This window comes from Heteronotia binoei, chromosome 8 (assembly GCF_032191835.1).
Source record: "Heteronotia binoei isolate CCM8104 ecotype False Entrance Well chromosome 8, APGP_CSIRO_Hbin_v1, whole genome shotgun sequence".
NCBI lineage: Eukaryota > Metazoa > Chordata > Lepidosauria > Squamata > Gekkonidae > Heteronotia > Heteronotia binoei.
The window spans coordinates 102,759,902-102,778,653 of NC_083230.1; the positions used below are offsets into that span (position 1 = coordinate 102,759,902).

At 39.5% G+C, this 18,752-nt stretch overlaps 1 protein-coding gene across 7 annotated transcripts in view; it reads left to right on the top strand.

Annotated features, from left to right (window-relative positions):
• The window catches only part of ERC1 (ELKS/RAB6-interacting/CAST family member 1), a 291,605-nt gene that overhangs the window by 94,126 nt on the left and 178,727 nt on the right, over positions 1-18,752 (top strand). For 5 of the 7 annotated variants that reach the window (XM_060245767.1, XM_060245766.1, XM_060245768.1 and 2 more), the window contains one exon: positions 4,111-4,304. In XM_060245767.1, coding sequence (XP_060101750.1) covers positions 4,111-4,304 — 194 coding nt within the window. Of the gene's footprint in view, positions 1-4,110; positions 4,305-12,216; positions 12,229-18,752 lie in introns of all 7 variants that reach the window. The other 2 variants (XM_060245770.1, XM_060245771.1) reach the window with 1 other exon arrangement.

The window sequence follows — 18,752 nt, forward strand, 5'->3', positions numbered from 1 at the left end:
TGTGGGTATATTTGGTATTCAGGTTAAGGATTGCATATTAGGGAGAGCAAATGTCTGTCCAGTCACAACAATGATTTTCTCATAGCCCTCCATTGACTATGGTCATGGGCAAAAAGGATTAAAAGCTGGCCTGGTTGCAGCTTGGCTTCATTTCAGGGCAAGGTTTTTGAGTGGTGTGCTGTTTCTGCTCCTCTGGTATGTGCCTTGGATTAATTCTGCTGCCTGGTGCCGGCGGCTCCCCGGGAAGGCCTCCTTTTTCTGTACTAGGACTGCTTTGCCCTTTGTTTTAAAGCAATTACTTAAAACACTAGGAATAAGGCCCCCGAGGCAGAGAAAAATACAATGGACTCTAGAAGGAGTCTCTAAGCACATGCCCCCCCACCCTTGCTTTCTTCCTACCCACCCAAGTGAAGGCATTCACTCCCCCACCCCACTTCAAAGAGGAGGTGATTTCTGCCATCTCTAGCCCTTGCTTGGAGATTGGCAGCAATGGTTTCCCAGGAGAAAATGGATGGTTTGGGCGGGTGCAGTGTATGACATTGTACCTGTCTAAGGTCCCACCCCTCCTCAAACCCCACCCCCTTGAGGCTCAATTCCTTAAATCTCCAGGAATTTCCTAACTTGGAGTCGGCAACCCTATCTCCTTCCCTTTATCTGTCCCTCTGACTTCAGTTTTCCATTGTCTCCCCCCTCCCTGCAGCCTCCACCTAAGGAAAGTACAGTCTTCCTCCACAGTGCGGGGAACCAAAGCAGCTTACATCATTCTCCTCTCCCCCTTTGATAACAACCCTCTGAGACAGGTTAGGCTGGGTATCTGTGACTGGTCCAAAATCACCCAGTCAGCTTCCACAGCAAGAACCTGTGTCTGGTTGACCCTGCTCTGAAGCCCTAACTCCTATGCCCTCCTCAAACTTCACCACAGAATCTCAACCAACCTGGAACTGGCAGCCATAGTCAGGACTGGCCCCAATGAGTTCTGCCTCAGAGGCCTTTAGTGGTACTTTTCAGTCCAACAATCTGTCTCTGAAATGTTGTTGGTCTTAAGCACAGGACTTCAGTCACTCTCTGTGTCTCACTTTCCCTCCATATGTCTCTCTGTATCTGGTCTGTTGCCACAGGACACCATTCCCCCCCCCCCTTTCCAGAGGAGGATAGGGAGGAGTCCTCAGCCAATCAAGGGAAGCCTTTCTCTGGCTGTTTCCCTCCTCCTCCCTCCCTCAGCCAATCAAGGGAAGGGTTTCTTTCTCTCCTCTGTGAATCAGTGCAATAGGTGGCTCAGCCAGTGGACTGAGATTGGTTGGCTTTTACTGACAGAATCAGCTTTGTTGGCTAGCAACAGCCACTCGGATGGGAGAGAGGAGTGGACTCAACTAATGACATGCAAGTACTCTTGATTGATAGTTTGATGGGTTAGAGGTTGATGCACCACTACTCAATCGCAATCAATCAGGTTGCTCAGTTTTGCCAAGACAAAAGGGTTTTATTACATTATAGATTATTGCAAGGTTTTCTGTGTTTTATTGCATATGCCTGGAGGGTTGTAGTTGGGAGGAGCCATTGTTTTCTTTCTGGTTATTTTTTTTTTTAAGTTTTTCTTGGCTTTGTTTTGTGATGCTTTTAAAAGGTTTTTAAAGGCTTGTGTTGTTTTGTTAGCCTCTCTTCTCTTGTTTTAGAATTTTTAAATGCTTTGCATTTTAATTTTTAAAGGGCTTGTGTTGGAGGGGTGTCCCAAGGAGGATTTTCTGGTTTGACAGCAGTTGTGTTGGATTTGTTGGTTCTGTTTGCATTTAGGAGGCTTTCAGCTGCTGGTTGTTCTTGTGCATTTGGCTATAGGCTGCTTTGCCTTGGTAAAAAACAGCCATTATAACTGCCCTGGAATGCGTCTCTCCCATAAGGAATAACAGATGCCTAGCATTTTGGAATTCATGGGTGGCGGGGCAGACCTGAAGCAAAATGGTAAAACAGTTTTGGTAGACCCAGATACTTGAGAATACTGATATGGAACCCATTCCCTAAATCAATCTGAAAAGTATTCCCCCACCCCACCCCTGTGCACATCCCTAATACTAATTGTAATACAGATTATCTCAAGACATTTCTATTTCACAATATCTATTGAAAAATTGATATAATCACAGTTGGGTGAAGTTTCCAGAACCTGTTATTTCCCCGAAATTACTTCAAGTGGCAGGTGGTTTATTATTCAGCTGATATTTTTGTGTATTTTATTTTAAGCCAAGGGGGTGAAAATCAGTTATTTTTAAAAATGTGTAATTAAAGAAAACTCCATTAGTGTTTTTAAACAGCCTGTATTACTTTTAGGTATTATGTTAAACTAAACATGCAAGTCTATATCACAGTATCTTAAAAGAGAGTCTGTGAGCCTCTGATGAAGCTGGTCAAAAATGTTATTTTGAATGTCAAGCATTATAATCATAACACAATAGGTTTTGCATTTACTGATGTGCAAATTCTAAATGTTCAGACTGCCAGCAAACAGCATGGGCACTTTACTTTTCATAGAGAAAATTTGTTTCTGCTTAGTAAGCACTGCTCCTTGTTTTTCTAGGTACTTAATTATCTGGCCACTGTGATTTATGCTCTGATCACATCAGTTACCTTATGGCAGTGCACTTTATGTACCTTTGAAAACTATCTGGAAACTTCAGGTGGTGTAAAGCAGTGGCCCCCAGCCTTTTTGGCATCAGGGACCAGTTTCATGAAAGACAGTTTTTCCATGGACCGGTGGAAGGGGGTATGCTGGGGGTTTTGCCACCCCAGGCTGCCCCCCTGCCCTTTATGGGTGTCTTTAAATGAGGGGTAGGCAAAGTTGCTGCCGCAATGCCCCTTCTGCCCACCTGGGACCTGGGCAGATGAAAGAGGTGGTGCTTCAGAGCGAGGCCATGCTGCCTCCTTTGGCAAAAGGAGTGGTGGGGCTGCTCTGCCTCACTCTGCGGCCCAGTTGCTAACAGGCCACGGACCAGGACCATTCCATGGCCTGGGGATTGGGGACCTCTGGTCTAAAGCATAGAGGCCGGGCTATTATGGCCTCAATACAGGGGTCATATCACCCCTGTGCTGATAGATTTGCATTGGTTTCCCATTTGTTTCTGAGAATAATTCAGAGTGCTGGTTCTTACCTAAGACCCAAAGTGCCTTGGGGTCAAGGTGCATGAAGGACTGCCTCCTTCCACAATGTCCAGCCCATCGATTAAGATTCTGTCCCATAGTTCTCCTTCTTCATGCTCCTTCCTGTAAATGCAGGGTGGGTGCCAAGCAGAGACAGTGCTTTTTCAGTGATGACTCCTTACCTTTGGAATGCCCTTCCACTTGAGGCTTGGTTTGTGCTTACATGTCCTTTGAGTCCTTTGACACCTGGCCAAAACATTTTATCTAGGCTTTTAACTAAGGGATTCTGTCTTTATTAACTGTTTTTTCAGTCTACTTTTAGTCTGATGAGTAGACACTATTTTAGGCTACTGAATATTGCTGTATGAAGTTTTTATGCCCCTTGTCTTGTTTTTATAGCTTGTTTTTCATATTGATAAGTTACACTGTTTTTGCTTTGTGAGCTGCCTCAAGCAAGTCTCTAAAGAGATGGTGTCTGAATTTTGTAAATAAATAATAAAGTAGTTTTTAAATTTAGTGATATCGTTTTTGCCCTTACAAGTACGTGGTTAAACAGTAATCTTTAGTATTGCAGCTGCTGCACAAGGGGATTCTATAGTAGTAAAGGAATACCAGCAGAATAGGTGTCTTGGATTATGCTTCTGAATAGTATAAATGCTCTTTTTAGATGTAAACAGATGTTTTAATTAGCTACTATGCACAGCATTTTAATTAGCTACTACAAACAACATACTGTGCAGAACAATAGAAACCTATCAGATGTGGTCATCCAAAACCTAGCAGCTGGTTACAGGGGGTCATCATGGAAACTGGAAGGTGGAGGAGGTCTAATCTTAATTGGTGTTTTCCAGTAATAACCAATTTACATTTTCTCAAGAGTCCTCCTGCTCTTGAGAATGAGTCACATATTTTAGAACTGCTTTGGATCCGTATACTTTCTATGGTATATGAAGAGTAATGCTTGGGATATTATTTTTGCAGGCTCACGAAGCAACCCTGGAGGCTAGGGCCAGTCCAGAGATGAATGACCGATTCCAGCAGTTAGAGAGAGAAGTGATGCGACATCAGGAAGAATCCACTAAGGCTCAAGCAGAGGTGGATCGTCTGTTGGAAATCCTGAAGGAGATGGAAAATGAGAAGAACGATAAAGATAAGAAGATAGCAGAATTGGAAAGGTAAGTCAAGTATATTACCTTAAAGGGACATCATGCCACCACAGGCAGGTATGAGTTACCCAGCTTCTTGTTTTTAAGAACTCAAGAGTACATGAAGTTGATGGTAGGAATTGCAAAATACTTTGTAGCTTTCTGGCTGTTCAGAAAAGTAAGCTGATGCAGCTTTCTTGCAGTTCAGAAAGGTAAGCTGATGGAATTGGTGTAAATAGATGGAGCCAAAATATGCTGAAACCTTGTGCAGTTGGAAGAAAAAATGCTGTTGTTGCTGAGCAAAATAGTAGTTAAAGTTGCATGTACACTAAATTCAGAAAATCCAGTCTTGTTTCCTGCAATATATTTGACAAACAGAATGTTGAGGAAGTTAGCCTGATCTCTTTGGATCTCAGAATCTAAGCAGGATCAGCCCTGGTCAGTATTTGGATGGGAGACCACCAAGGAAGGCCAGGGTAGTTAACACAGAGGCAGGCAATGACAAACCACATCTGAACATCTATTGCTTTGAAAACCCTATGGGGTTGCCATAATTATCTGTGACTGAATGGTAAAAAAAATAAGTGTTGAGTACCTTTCATATGCATTTTGATATAAGAACTAATCCTCCTTGTATGATCAGATAACAGGCCCAGACCAAACCAGATATGACTTTGCAGGAATGAAACAGGATTTCAGCCTCTTGGAATTCAGTTTTTATTAATGTGGCTCCAAAAAATAAAGAGAGGGAGAGAAGTGGATAATGTGTTGCAGTTCTACTAAGTTTGGATGTGTCATCCTAAACTTAGCAGCTGGTCACAGGGAGACATCATGGAAACTGAGTGGAAAGTAGGAGGAAAACACTAGCCATTTGTTGGCCACTCATCTCCTGAGATGCAGTTCTAGTCTTGGCATCTTAAAGCAGCAGTAAATAAATTGCATTAAAAGATGTATTTTGGAGGTTCTGTTTCTCTTGGTAGGGTACTAATTTTTCCTCTTTGACCAGAATGGATTTCCTTAACATTATTTCATTCGGTTTCAACTGCATTGTGTCAAATGCCAGGAAAATCACATAGATTGAGACCACCGCCTGAGTAGAATTTTCCTTGGTGGATTTATTAATCCTGGAAATGAGATGGCTTTACTTGCCCCACATCTGTGCCATTTGTTCATTTGGCTTAATATTTTAAGACTGCTAAATGCAGAATATGGGCAGTGTTTATGTAAACTACTGGTAAAGATACTATCCATAGCTCTGGGGGCAAATCTTGAAAGGAATATATTGCACAAATATTCCATACATATGCAGATACTTAGACCTTCTCATGATCCTCTTTGTGTTGTATTAGAATCTAATCAAATGTGCCAAAATGTTAAACTCATTAAGACAGACATGGGCAAACTAAGCATAGCAAAACTTTTCAACTAGATCACCTGCTAAGGTTTTCTTAGTGAATGAAGTATGCTCCTGTTTCATTTACTTGGAAGAGAGCTTTGAAGTAAACTTTATTCTTTGCTCTTTCTACTATGTTTTCCAATAAAACATTTTTATCCCCCTTTGGTGGCAAGTTGATGGCCATAAGGAAGAACATTCATCTTCATCTCTTCTTTCCAAAATATCTACTAGAGCAATTGAAATATAGAGTTCCTAGAATTTTTCTAGAATTTGATCTGTATTCTACTATCCCAGATCTAGTTCACTACACCACATCTCTATGTTCATTGCTCAAGCGTTCTGCAGAATGTTTCTTCAACACCAAATTTGAACATGTTGTAGCAGTATTTGCAGCACAGTATAGCAGTACGTATATATTTGACCACTTCCTCTACATTTACAAGAATGGTTTATTGGTAGAAGTAATTGTAAGCAGCCTGTTCCTTTACTACAGTTGCCACCTCCTATTTGGGGAGAACTAAGTTGAGGGAGCAAAGTTTACCAGGACTTTTCCATAGCCACCATGCCCTGGGGGGAGAGATCAGTGGCAATGATTGGCAAATAAGTACAGAACAGTACAGCAAACATCAAACTTAACAGAAACTAGTTCATAGCTTCTTTAGAAGAACTGAAAACATTTTAATAGGTTCAGTTTTAAAAGCCACCTTATTTGTCAGTTGCTTTGTTTTTATGCAGTTCTGCTCACATGTTAAATGTGTTTGGCAGTCCACTTCCTCTTACTAACTACTTGTATTGTCATCCCATGGTCATTTAATGTTTCAATTTTTTTTCTTCTGTGTTTTCCCTCTCTTTCTCTCACTCCTCTCTGTCATTTCTGGTTTTCCTGAATCGTTTTATGTGTTTGGTTTCTTTGACCATGCCTTTTCTCAGAAGGCACGCTGCTTCACACAGACTGTCCTCCCCTTACCAGGTGTCTGTCCCTGCACCGCAGCCTGTAGGGGGGTTTGTGTGGGACTTTTTAGGAAAGTGAGTTTATGACGAGGCTATTGTTACTTGGTGATGGAATGCTGCTTCCTGCAAACTGGCTGCAATTTCTGCTGGGATTTGCTGTAGTCAGTGTGTGTGTGCATATCTTAGTGTGTTAATGTGTATTCGAGCGTTGTCATCCTGGTTAGAAAAATAGATTCACTGCGCTTCTTTAAAAACTTCTTCCTCTCTTCCATGGTTGCATTCCTATGAACTTCTCAAGTCATATTATTCAGATTTTTCAACTTCTGGATTTTTGGCACTCTTCAGTGCCTTGTTTATGGCATCAAATATAAATAAAACCTTTAAAATATTTTTTTAAAAAAACTGGAACATGATAATTGAACACTGAAAAGCCGAATAATAGTTTAATCAGTGTGTGGGATTAGAGATATGAATGCCCGGCGGGGGGGGGGGGGGGAGTTCAAGGAAAAGACATTTTTTTCTTTTTTTCAAGGACTCCTGTTTTTCCAACAAAATACTAATTTTGGGGAAAACTGAAAAATGACTGAAATTCTTTTTAGGACAAGGTTCTACTTGCTCCCGAAGTATAGCATGAAAAAGTCTGAGTACTAGGTTGTTTCCCAGGGGTAATATTGAGGAACACCAGGAACATACCCCTCTCCTATAAACTCCGCCCCCCTTTGGTAGAATGAAATGTGTTTTATACAAAGTTTTACTCAAAAAGTGTTGTATGAAAATGTGTATATAATTTACAGCATTAGATAATTCTTATTTATGCTATATGCCCCAGACATATAAAACATAATTTAAAATGTGAGCAATTTTGACAATATGCTATGATGTGTTTAATAATTCATTATTAAATACATTACTGCATAATATATATAATACATTATTTAAACATTCAGTTTTTTCAGTGTTAAAATTGAACTTGATAATGCAGCAGAATTTTTCTACCTTCAATTTTTATTTTTATTTATTTATTTTACCTCTTGGCAAAAATTAATATACAGATGCTAAGGTAGAATATGTTGCAGCAATTTGCAGTTCTCTCATACTGAGTATAGTATCAATTTTTCTTATAGACATTCATATTTTAAGATATGTGCCAAAAAGTAGAATATAGCATGCTACTTAAGTTATTGATACATCTTAAGTCAGTAATACAAGCTTAAATATGATAGGGAAATGTGTGTTATATATGTATATCAGTTTTCCCCCCAAAATCTCAATTTTCCCCGAAAACACCATGGTTTTTTCAGTGGTTTCAAAATATCTGAAAATTGTATTTCTCTGTGTGTGATCAGTTCCTTCAGGTTATCTATTACACACCTTCCCTCAAAGAAAAGGTTGGAGAAAAGAGCAGCTATGGATAACTAGTCTCCTGAATGGCTCAGTGTCGTATCTGCACAAATTGTTAGTGCATTGTAGATAAGTCGAACAGATGGTTGATGCCGCAGTGCTACAAGCTGTTGTGTTCACCTCCCCCACACAAGGTTTCTGGGTATCTGTGTACCCCATGTGATACTGGATGGCACAGCAGCTGTAGGGGAGAGGCAAGAACAAAAAGTTCTATTCCATGAGCACTGCTTTGATCATACTAAGTAGAATCCTAGGCCATTATCTTCAACTTTTAAAGGCAAAATATTCTCTAAAAAGAGCTCACCGGGAATACCTGGGAAGCTTCCATGTACACATATCTACCTCAAGGCTAGTACTTTTTCTTCTGCAACCCTTCCACCAGTGCACATTTTACCAAAAGGCCCACTTTAGCATACAAGGGATCTTCCAGACTGGCATAAATGCAGCATGAGAAGCCTAAAAAAAAAATTAGGATGCAGGTAGAAGTGCTTGCATATGTATTTAGTTTGGCTATAATATTAGTCTAATCTTAATAACTTTATTTTTAAAGCTGTCAAATAGTTACCTTAAATATTATGGGCCTTTCTTTACTAGAGGTGAATCTTTTAGTAGTTTAGAAGTTAAGAGAACATAACAGCGTAAGAGAAGCCATGTTGGATCAGGCCAGTGGTCCATCCAGTTCAACACTCTGTGTCACACAGTGGCTAAAAAAACCCAAGTGCCATTAGGAGGTCCATCAGTGGGACCAGGACACTAGAAGTCCTCACACTGTTGCCCTCCCAAGCACCAAGAATACAGAGCATCACTTGCCCCAGACAGAGTTCCAACGATAAGCTGTGGCTAATAGCCACTGATGGACCTCTGCTCTATATGCTTATCCAATCCCCTCTTGAAGCTGTCTTTGCTTGTAGCCGCCAAGTTGAATATTATATACCACACTGCTGATCCTTAACAGTGTTTAACTTAATTGACTGGATTATTATCTTGAGGGAGGTGATTTGAACTAACCATTTGAACTAAAGCAATAAGGTTTTACTGCCTTTTTTCTGAGCTTGTTTGGCTACATTATCCAACTGAAATTTTAAGTTATTCTATCTACTGCTTCAGCCTGTTCTTGTCTATGTATTAGAATTCCAGTCTCTCAGCACTACAATTAACAACTGAAGAAAAGTGCTCTGTTCCTTTTACAGTGGTTTAATGTATAAAAAGGGACAGTTGAATCTTTTCATGGCATGTTAAAGGAACTTTTCTCATGGCCAATTGGCAGTGCTACTCTGCACCCTGAATAAATTAAATCTCCATGCTTATTGGGAAAAGGTGGTGGTAGAGAACTATCCCCGTGTAGTGGCACATTGTTTCTTAGTTTGGTAACAGTCTATGACAGCAAGAAATAAATAAAAAGAAACTACCCATGTAGAGTGAAATGCTGCAAAAGAGCAGAACCTGGCATTAAAATACGGTAGATTCATTCTGCCTCCATTTAAAAGGAAAAGACTGATATTCTGTTTCCTTTCTAATACCCATTAATAATATTAGAATGTTTAACTGTTCTCCTGACCACAAGAAGGCAAAACCAGGAAAACTCCATCCAGATTGAGTGGAGAATTGGCATGCACTATAGCTGTACCAGTAAACAGATAGAAAGCTAAGAAATATTAATCACACACATTTTGTTATACATTGTCCTCTGCATTTCACAGAGATCCGTTTTCATGCTAAACATGAGGATTTCTAAGGTTGAGTAAATTGCACCCTTAACTCAGTGGAATTAAGAAGCATTTGTCTGAAGATAGTCTGTTATTTCAAGCAGTATGCTATTAAGATTCCTCTTCAATAAAATGGCAAAATGCTCTGAGACTTTTGAGCTTTGATCATGTTATTTATAAATATGCTAGTACCACTGTGGTCCAATTTTTACTCCGTTTAAAATACTGTGTTTGAGCTACATACTTTGGAGACTTGGAAGAGGGACTGCTACTGGATGTTGTAAGGAATGTGGATTGCATGTGTGCTTGGGGAGATATGATTGCTTGCATTAATGGTTGCATTATTTTGTAACTTGAGGGATCGCATTCTGTCTTATTCTGCTTGCTTTTGGGGGGGGGGAGTTGCTTGCACCTTTTTATTTAAGTCAATTTCACTGATTTAGGTTTAAAAAATTGTATGTGTGGTCTCAAAAATTGTACCCACATTGCCCTGCCATTTTAAGCATGTTATACATTTATTAAGCAGTCCACTGCAGAATTTTTGGCTAACTTTTATTAAATTAACATGCCATGAGATTTCCATGCTTGCTAATTCTTCCTTGCTAGCTGTTAAGTCAGCCTAAGTACAAAATCTTGCAGCCCTTATATAGGTAGCATTTTTTTCTCTGCACTATGACATTTTAAGTAAATCAGGTACATCATTATTAGACCTTTTTGTTTTATTGGCAAAAACTGATATTTCCAGTACTTGTTCAGAAATGTCCTTTAGAGTGGAAGTACCATGGTTTATTCTACTTTCTTGGATTGTGTCTTTCCTTGCCACTGTTAAGATTTCTAGTAAGCAATATTCTAGCCCGGAATAGTTTATATACTTAAGCTAACAGCATTTATTTAGAGAGAGGTTAAAAACAGAAAAGCCAAATAGATTTTAAAGTATCCAAAGATAAGCTTGATCCTTAACTTTTTACAACAGCAGTTTAATTTTCCAGCTGAGATTACCGACATGGTATGCCTGGTAAGAGTCTCAGACATACCATCTTTTCTAATCCCATCTGTTTGAAACAGCAGACTTCTGTTTTGGACAACATGATTCCAGTGAAACAGTGTCTTTAATCTTGCAAAACTCCTTTCAGAATGAGGCCCATTCACATTAGATTAGGGTATGGTTTTTAAACACTAGATACATTAACTATGCCCAAAATAACTTAAAGCTTTAGAGTTTATTAATTTACTTTGCAGTTGCTCAGGTGGCTAAAAATTATGTATGGGGTCTACAGTTTTTGAATAAGAAAATAAAGGATAACTCAATGTGCTTATGTTCCATAAAATCAGTGATCTAATGATACTTTTTAAAAATACCTCTAATGGATACCTTAAAGTATGTTTAACAGAGGTTGCACATATGTTGCCTCATTTGCCTCTTGAACATTTTAAATGCTCATGTGAGTGATCTACTAGCAAGAAGCAGTATTACATTAGACTAAGGAACTTTTATCAAGACAGCAGATTAGCTTCACTGAGAGGAAAGAGAAGAACATGGATTAAAATCATAATCGTGGCGAATATGGTTTTGTGTCTCAGAAAAGGATCCAAAACCTTTTTGCAACCAGTTAAAAGGAAACAATAATGTTCTAAATAGGTATCCTGCTTTGATTTTTGTCTGTGGATTGCCTGTTTATCAGTGAAATTGACCATGGACTGGATGTCTCTAATAGCAGGGTATTGGAATTGACACCAGAAAGGCAATAATGAACTCATTATGAGGCCTGTTACTGTGCACTCCTCTCCAACAGATAGTTTATAGCTGGTGTGCTACACAGTAGTGTTGGAGAGTGCTGTCTAGAAGTAGTATGTTCATTATTGTGCTTTAGATTGCACCTCATGACGCAGATGAGTGTATCTGATTTAGGACAACAATTGTACAAAAACAAATGTGAAGAATAGTTCATAATCACAAAATCTCATTATGAGCAATAACAAAGGAAGGTTTGCATTGTGTGCATTCACTTGATGTTGCCTTTATCATTAAGATATAAATTTAAGATCCTCCACTGGGATAAACTTTAAAATTGAGAGCAGCCTGAAAAGAGTTGTCAAGATTCACAGAACTGCCTCTTTGCTGACTCATGTATCCTAAAAGTGATCCTCAGAAAGTAAATGATAGCTTTTCTGTACCTTCTAAAATGACTGAAGTTGCATTATTATTGTTCCAAGGAAAAAATGCAGTCAAAAGAATGTTTGGGGGCAATCCTTTTGTGTAGAATGGTGTAATCTAATTAGGTGGTTCTTTTCATTGATTAGAAGCCTACCACATTGATGGGTTTTGACTGAAAACCTTGCTTTTCTTGTCCATCTTGTCTTGCTGTCTAGTGCCATGCTGCTTCTTTGTCACTTTTCTCAATGTGTCAACTTTGGAGTGTATCCTCATTAACGCTTTTTCTAACTTTCTCTTTCACATTTCCTACCATGGATTTGCTGTTTGCTTCAGCCTCACCTCAAGGTCAGTATGTTAAAACCTTGGAATAACCTATCCTACTTCCTTGGCAAAATGCAGGGGGAAAAGTGGCTTTTTTCCTGTTTGGACATTGTCACCTGTGCTGTAATAAATAACATTTTCAAAGTACAGCCAGTTACAATGTACAGTTTGTTACAGAATATGTACCTCATCACAGGGAGATGTATTCATGGAGTAGAAGCATAAAAATATTTTTAAAATTAGAAGTTAATACTTTTAGATTTTAAATAAAACATTCCTTTAAAAATCATGAAAGTTTGTTAGTTGTCTAATATCTTAGGTTCAAACCATAGCTTTTATTGTTCCAAATTTTAAACAAAGGAACCATACAGGTGAGTTAGTCAATATACAAGGGGGAAGGTGAATTTATGCAAAAGCAAAATTCTGCCTCATGCAAAAGTGTGTTTTCAAGCTTTTTGTGTTGTTGAATTACTATGAACCAATGATTTCTGCCACCTCAAACAGTTGTGTGGGAGTTTCTGTACCCCAAGATGCATTTGAATTTGGTTTGGGGTAGAAATATATAGGTTTGGGTTTTTTTACAATGTTAGAGAATTAATCAAGCCACTGTACTATTGTAAGGTCTGTGAAAAACATTTTGTAGCAACAAAAAATAGAATGATATTCTTCTAAGACTAGTACTGTCCTCATTGACATGCGGGGAGGAGTTGGACAAGCAGCTAAGTGAAATGCTTCTTTTCGCTCTCTTTTCAGTCCTGAATTGGGTACCATTCTTGTAGCCTGCGAGTCATTTCATTCAAGCTATGATGCCTGGCAGGGAGGAAAGGGCTTGGGGACTTGCCCATTACTTGTGTCATATCAGCAGCAGCTATGGACAAAACTAGTAATTGTCAGACTTTTTAAACTGGAACACTCTTCTAAACTTCATCTTTTGGGTTCACTACCACAGGACCTTAGGCCAGAGCTCATTTTGGGCCCAAATGCAACAGACAGGGTTCCAAATGGCAATGCGTGTAAACTGTGATCATTGCCATTCTGCTGAACAGAGCCTATCCCCTTTTCCCGTTTTCCTTTGGGTGAAGTGGGGAAGCCAGCAACAACCAATCATGGCCCTCAAAATCTCAGAGGGAAATGGGGAAGAAAATTGGTAGGGGGAAAAATGGCCATTCTCTTCTGATAGGGTCTAAACATTCTGACAGGCATGTTAGAAGTAGCTTTATCTTGTAGTTTGTCTTCATGATGAAGCAGACTGGGTCTAGTGTGATGGTCTGAGGAGGCAGATACTGATTTGTAAGTGCTAATGTAGTATTCCTGGGCTTAGGAAAGCTAAGGGGCCAATTGAGGTCTGCATGGTAAAAGTTCCAGAAATCTTAAACTAGATTGGAAAATCTAAAAGTATCTTGTCTTTTTTTCCCTTGTGTGGTAGATTAACTGTCAATTTGTGGCTAGCTCTTGCTCAGTTCCTGTGGTAGGGGCTGTGGCCTCTGTTTTGCATGCAGAAAATTGCAGGTTCAAGACCACAACAACTGTGGTTTAGGATGACATAATAGGTGGTGTGAAAGACCTCTGCCTGAGACTCTGGAGAGGCACTTCCAGTATGAGTAGATGGTACTGATCCTCATGGACTGATGGTCTGGTTAACATCTTGTCCTGCAGGTGACACCAGCATCAGTTCTACCTCACAGGCAGCTAATATCCTGTGAATTACAACACTACAACAGACCAGTTCATGAACAACTCTCCAGCCTCTAAGTGTTGTTTAAGTTTGTCTGATGATGGGGAAGAGTGGCCTGGGTGTTATTCCTCTGAAATTCACAAAGGAACATGCTATGAGATAGAGAACAGTGGCATTATATTATGTAAGCTTTCCCTACTAAAAAAGAAAAGGCCTCAAGGTTGCACTCAAACATTAAGGAAGAAATAACACAACACACATAAACCCACACCAGCCAAACAATGCACCACACAATCTGTATCACTACTAGCTGGGAGCAAGATCAGTCCCTGCAGCCTTGCTGTGCCTCAGGCTACAGCTTGGCTCTTACGTGGCAGATAGTTGTCTAGTCCCAGATGCAATGTGTGTAAGTTACATTCATCACATCCCACACTGCTAGTGGATGGGTGTGAGCCAAGCCCTTGGGAATCAGTAGTCTCCGGGCATAGAAGGGGAAGAGGAGAGAATGTTTGCTATGCCTTCATTTTTCCCTCCAACGGGAGGAAGGGGGACCCAGAACTTCCTGTCCAACTCATGAATTTGAATCTTGAGCATCACCTGTGAGAGCCACAACCCACTCTTTGGCCATAACTCACTGTCTGAGAACCCTTGGCCTAAGTTATGTGTGTTGGTAGCTTGCAGGGGACTCAAGCCATCTGAGCATTTGCTTGTGTCTCCATCTTCATCTGCATTTAAATTTAAGCTGGTTTGGGTCAATTTGAATTTGTATCCCTGAAGTAAAGGAGCTTGAGAAATGCCCATCTTTATTTATGGAGAAGTGTCCTGGAACATGTTTGCTATGCATGAGAAGCCAAGAATTTTTGTTGTGCTTCCTAGCCCACTTTGAATTTTCTGTCCTTGATATACTCATGCTTTCTGATCTGTTCTGTTTAGGGAGTTAAGAGTTCATAGGCCATGGTGGTTTGCAGAACAATTTTTTATCCATGTGTATGGGTGATATATATCTACATGTTCATAAGTAAAGATCATTTGGAATAAAACCCTCTTTTGAATACTTGTGAGGTTGCAAAAGCAGAGAGCTGATGTGAGGGGATGCACATATTTCAAGGAATTGGACACCCTTCTAAAGATGGTGATTTTATATAACATTGGATGTTTTAGTTTTTATTTAGGATTTTGTGGTATGCTGTTGTCCAAAACATCACTTTGGGAGTCTTACCAGAGTAGCACAAGTTTCTTTTTTGTAAGTTGCAAAAATAATGGAAAGGAAGTTATTAAAGTTCCAAAAATATTTGTGTAAGCAGCGTTACAACAAAAGACTGTGTTGGGCTATTGATCAGCATCCACACTGGTAATAACTCCACTTACCCATATACAGAGGAGGATAAACTTGGGAAGCAAGAATAACAGTAACACTACCTGATTTCATCGCCTGTAGTGGGAGAAAAATTAGAAACACATTGTTACAGTAATTCATATCCTGTGTGTGCCACAGAACCCCAGAAAATTCAGCTTTTGGCTTTATTAATGCCATATGGAGGAAGATGGTGAAACATGGGAGACAGGGCTGGCAAATCCCAGTGTTCTGCTGGCCAGGTATGTTTCCAGTCAGATCTGAAATACTTTAGAGCAAGATGCTATAAAGGATAGGGTTGTGGGGATTTTTTTAAAAAAATCAAACAAAATAGTACTTTAATTTTAGATTGGGTAAAAAACTAGCAGGAAAGAGATCTTATCACATTTCACCAGTTCGACATGCACAATGCCGAACATGTGTTTGCCCTGAAGGCGTGTGCCAGAAGCTTGCAATGAAATGGCATAATTGCCAGAGAGTTTTGCACAGAAGGAAATCGTGTCAAGGCTCTAATTTAAAAAGTCATCTCTGTTCTCTAGGGGAAAACTTTTAACTGCTTCCCCCCCCCCCCCCCCTGAATACAGTTACCATTTTGTCCTAAAATACAATTAACAGAATGTGAATAATTTTCTTTCTAAAGCACACGAGCTGCCTGGATTTATCAATAGTAAGGTAGCAGTAATTAGTTCATTAACTGTGCAGCCCTATAAAGAGTTACTCCTGTCCAAGCCCATTGATTGCAGTGGTCTTAGATTGGTGTAACTTTGCATAGGATTTCACAATAACACTCTCTAGTAGATGAGACTGTGTTGAATTTATACAGTAATACTGATTTGCAAGCAATTTATTTATCAGATTTATATCTCGCCCTCCCCTGACGAGATATGCTTCCTATTTTATTTCTCAAGTTTTGAAGGGTATTGTTGGTGTTCTATAAGCTATGCTTTTCTGCAAATCCTTACCCTTTCTTGTTACATGGCAAGAAGTACAATCCACCTCCATCTGCTGTACTTTCTGTTTCTCAGTTGTTTTATCTGTTGCCTACCAGCTAGCTGATGCTCGTACTTCCAGACAAGCAAAGTTTCTAAGTAATGCTGCTAAATTCTTTTGAGTACTGGCTCAGAGGAAGTGCATAGCTAAAAGGTAGCATTAAAAGTCACCCTCAAGCCTGCCTATTTTCCAGGAAAAGCTTACGCTAGGCAGGCATGTGTTACCAAAAATAATTGCCATTTTGAAATTGGTTTCTTCAAATACTAGTGCAGAGTGCAAGTTATTTTTGCTACAGATGTGCCTTTGAGATGTCTCCACAAAGAGGGCTGCATTCACAAATACTGGATCCATATAATTTCGCACCCCTCGTTTAATAATGGCTTAAATGGGTAGCCACATCACAAGCTTCCTATGTAGTGTTTATTATCACACAGCTTTAAGAACTAACAGAGTTATTATGGCCCAAGTTTTCATGGGCCAGGGTTAATTTCTTCAGATTCATGTGACAAAATGAGCTCTCACCCATGAAAGCTTATGCCATAATATATGTTAGGCTTTAAGGTACCATTGCATTCTGTGTTTTCAGTCTAAGAGGACTCTGCTGTTCCTCTGGGACATGTGTTCTTTAGGAAAGAAGAGGAAGAGGATTTACATACACCACGCTGCTTCCTATTACGTGTCTGATGCAGCCCTTTGTATTTGGTCTGTAATTTGGCACATCTCTAGTGCTAAATCTTAATGAGGCAGCTCTGGATTATGTGTGTTATATTTACTGCAGGCACACTTGTCTTGTGACTGCCTAGATGCATGTTAAATACAATGAAATAGATGAGTGTATGAACTGAAGATTGATTGGAATACTGAGGTTTCTTAATATGCGGGATTGGACAGCAGCAGGCAGAGTGGATTCCCGCCCCCCCGCCCCCCATCTTTCTTCTGCTCTGAAGGTTGGTATGAAGGTGAGAGGTGGCACAGTTGGCTTCTGTGGAAAGAGAGAATTGACCCACTCTGGATTTGTATAAGTTTTTGCTTTGTTTGGGCACAAATTTCTGCAGAAATGAGGGGGGATATTTCTCCTGATTCCCCCTTCCCACTGCAGCCATTCATGCCACATTCCATGCAGCTCCGGAAGGTCTCCTGAATCTTGGTGAAAGAAAGTGGCAAAGATCTCTTCCACTCCACCCATTCTTCTTATGACAGTCTGGATCGATCATGTTTGTAAAATGTAAGCTACCACATGCAAAGTGGAGCTGTGAGTTGCAAGGTAAACACACCATGGAAGTAGTATAGAGGGACAATACTGACTTTGATGGACCGAGGGTCTGATTCAGTATAAGGCAGCTTCATTTGTTCATAAATTCATAGGGTTGGTAGCCTCAGATGATGGTTGGAGATCTCCCGCTATTATAGCTGATTTCCAGGCAAGAGAGATCAATTCACCCTGGAGACAATAGCCACTTTGGAAGTTGGGACTCTATGGCATTATGCCTGAAACCCTGCCCCCCTCCAACTCCACTCCTAAATTCTCTAGGTATTTATGTACGTGCCATCTAGATCTATCTTTACTTTGAAAGATTCTTGTGAACCAAGCTGACTCTGCCCTTGTGAAGAAATAAGATAGTAAGAAAAAAACTGCCTTCATAATCCAGGCTTTTAAATAGTAGTTGCTCTTCAAATAATATAAATGGTGATCTCTTCTTTCCCAAGCTGAAGATTCAGAGGATGTTTACAAATAGGCAAAAGCAAAAGATTAATAGGCATTTGAATCCCAAAGAGATGCTGTTACTTCTGTTCCTCAGTTTGTACTTACATGCTAAAGTGTAGTTTTAAAACATTTTTAAAACTTTTAAAATATTTTTAAAACTTCTTGGAGATATTTGTAGAGTTCTAACAGATATACCCGAAGCTAATCTCTCCTTGGGATGTTGGCTTTCCTTGGGAAGGATGCATTTGGAAGAGTCCTATTAGGAAGGGTCTGCATATTAAAGAGAAATTGATAAAGCAGACTTTATTCATTTACCATGTTTATGTAAACCTTTTAAACAGCAATATATCTTCATGTTGGCATATCCCAGAGTAAACAGATTATCTCTCATGACATCATTGGACTGATAATTGAGGTTATTACTCAAACGTCTAAGAGCATTGAAAACTTCGATTTAATCTCTGTATATCTGATTATTAAAGGAAAATTATTTCTGGAAAACTATTTTACATCAGTGAATGATTTATGTGTTCTTGTTATGCTTATAATTTATGCCAATAAAGGTAGCAAACTGATTTACATGGATCTATTAATGATGAAGTGGACTGCTTTCTTCCATAGAAATTATATCAGATGGCTACAGTTGCCTCACACTGATTGTGGTTCACTGTCAATAGTTCTGAAAGACATTGGTTTCTGAATTACCTGGGTTTGAATTTTGTGGCAGCTTTGGATGCAGACTGTTCCTCTCATAATTATGTTTCCTTGTAACTAAACATGGAACACATTTATCACTGTGGTGGTAATAATAAGCCAGATAGTTG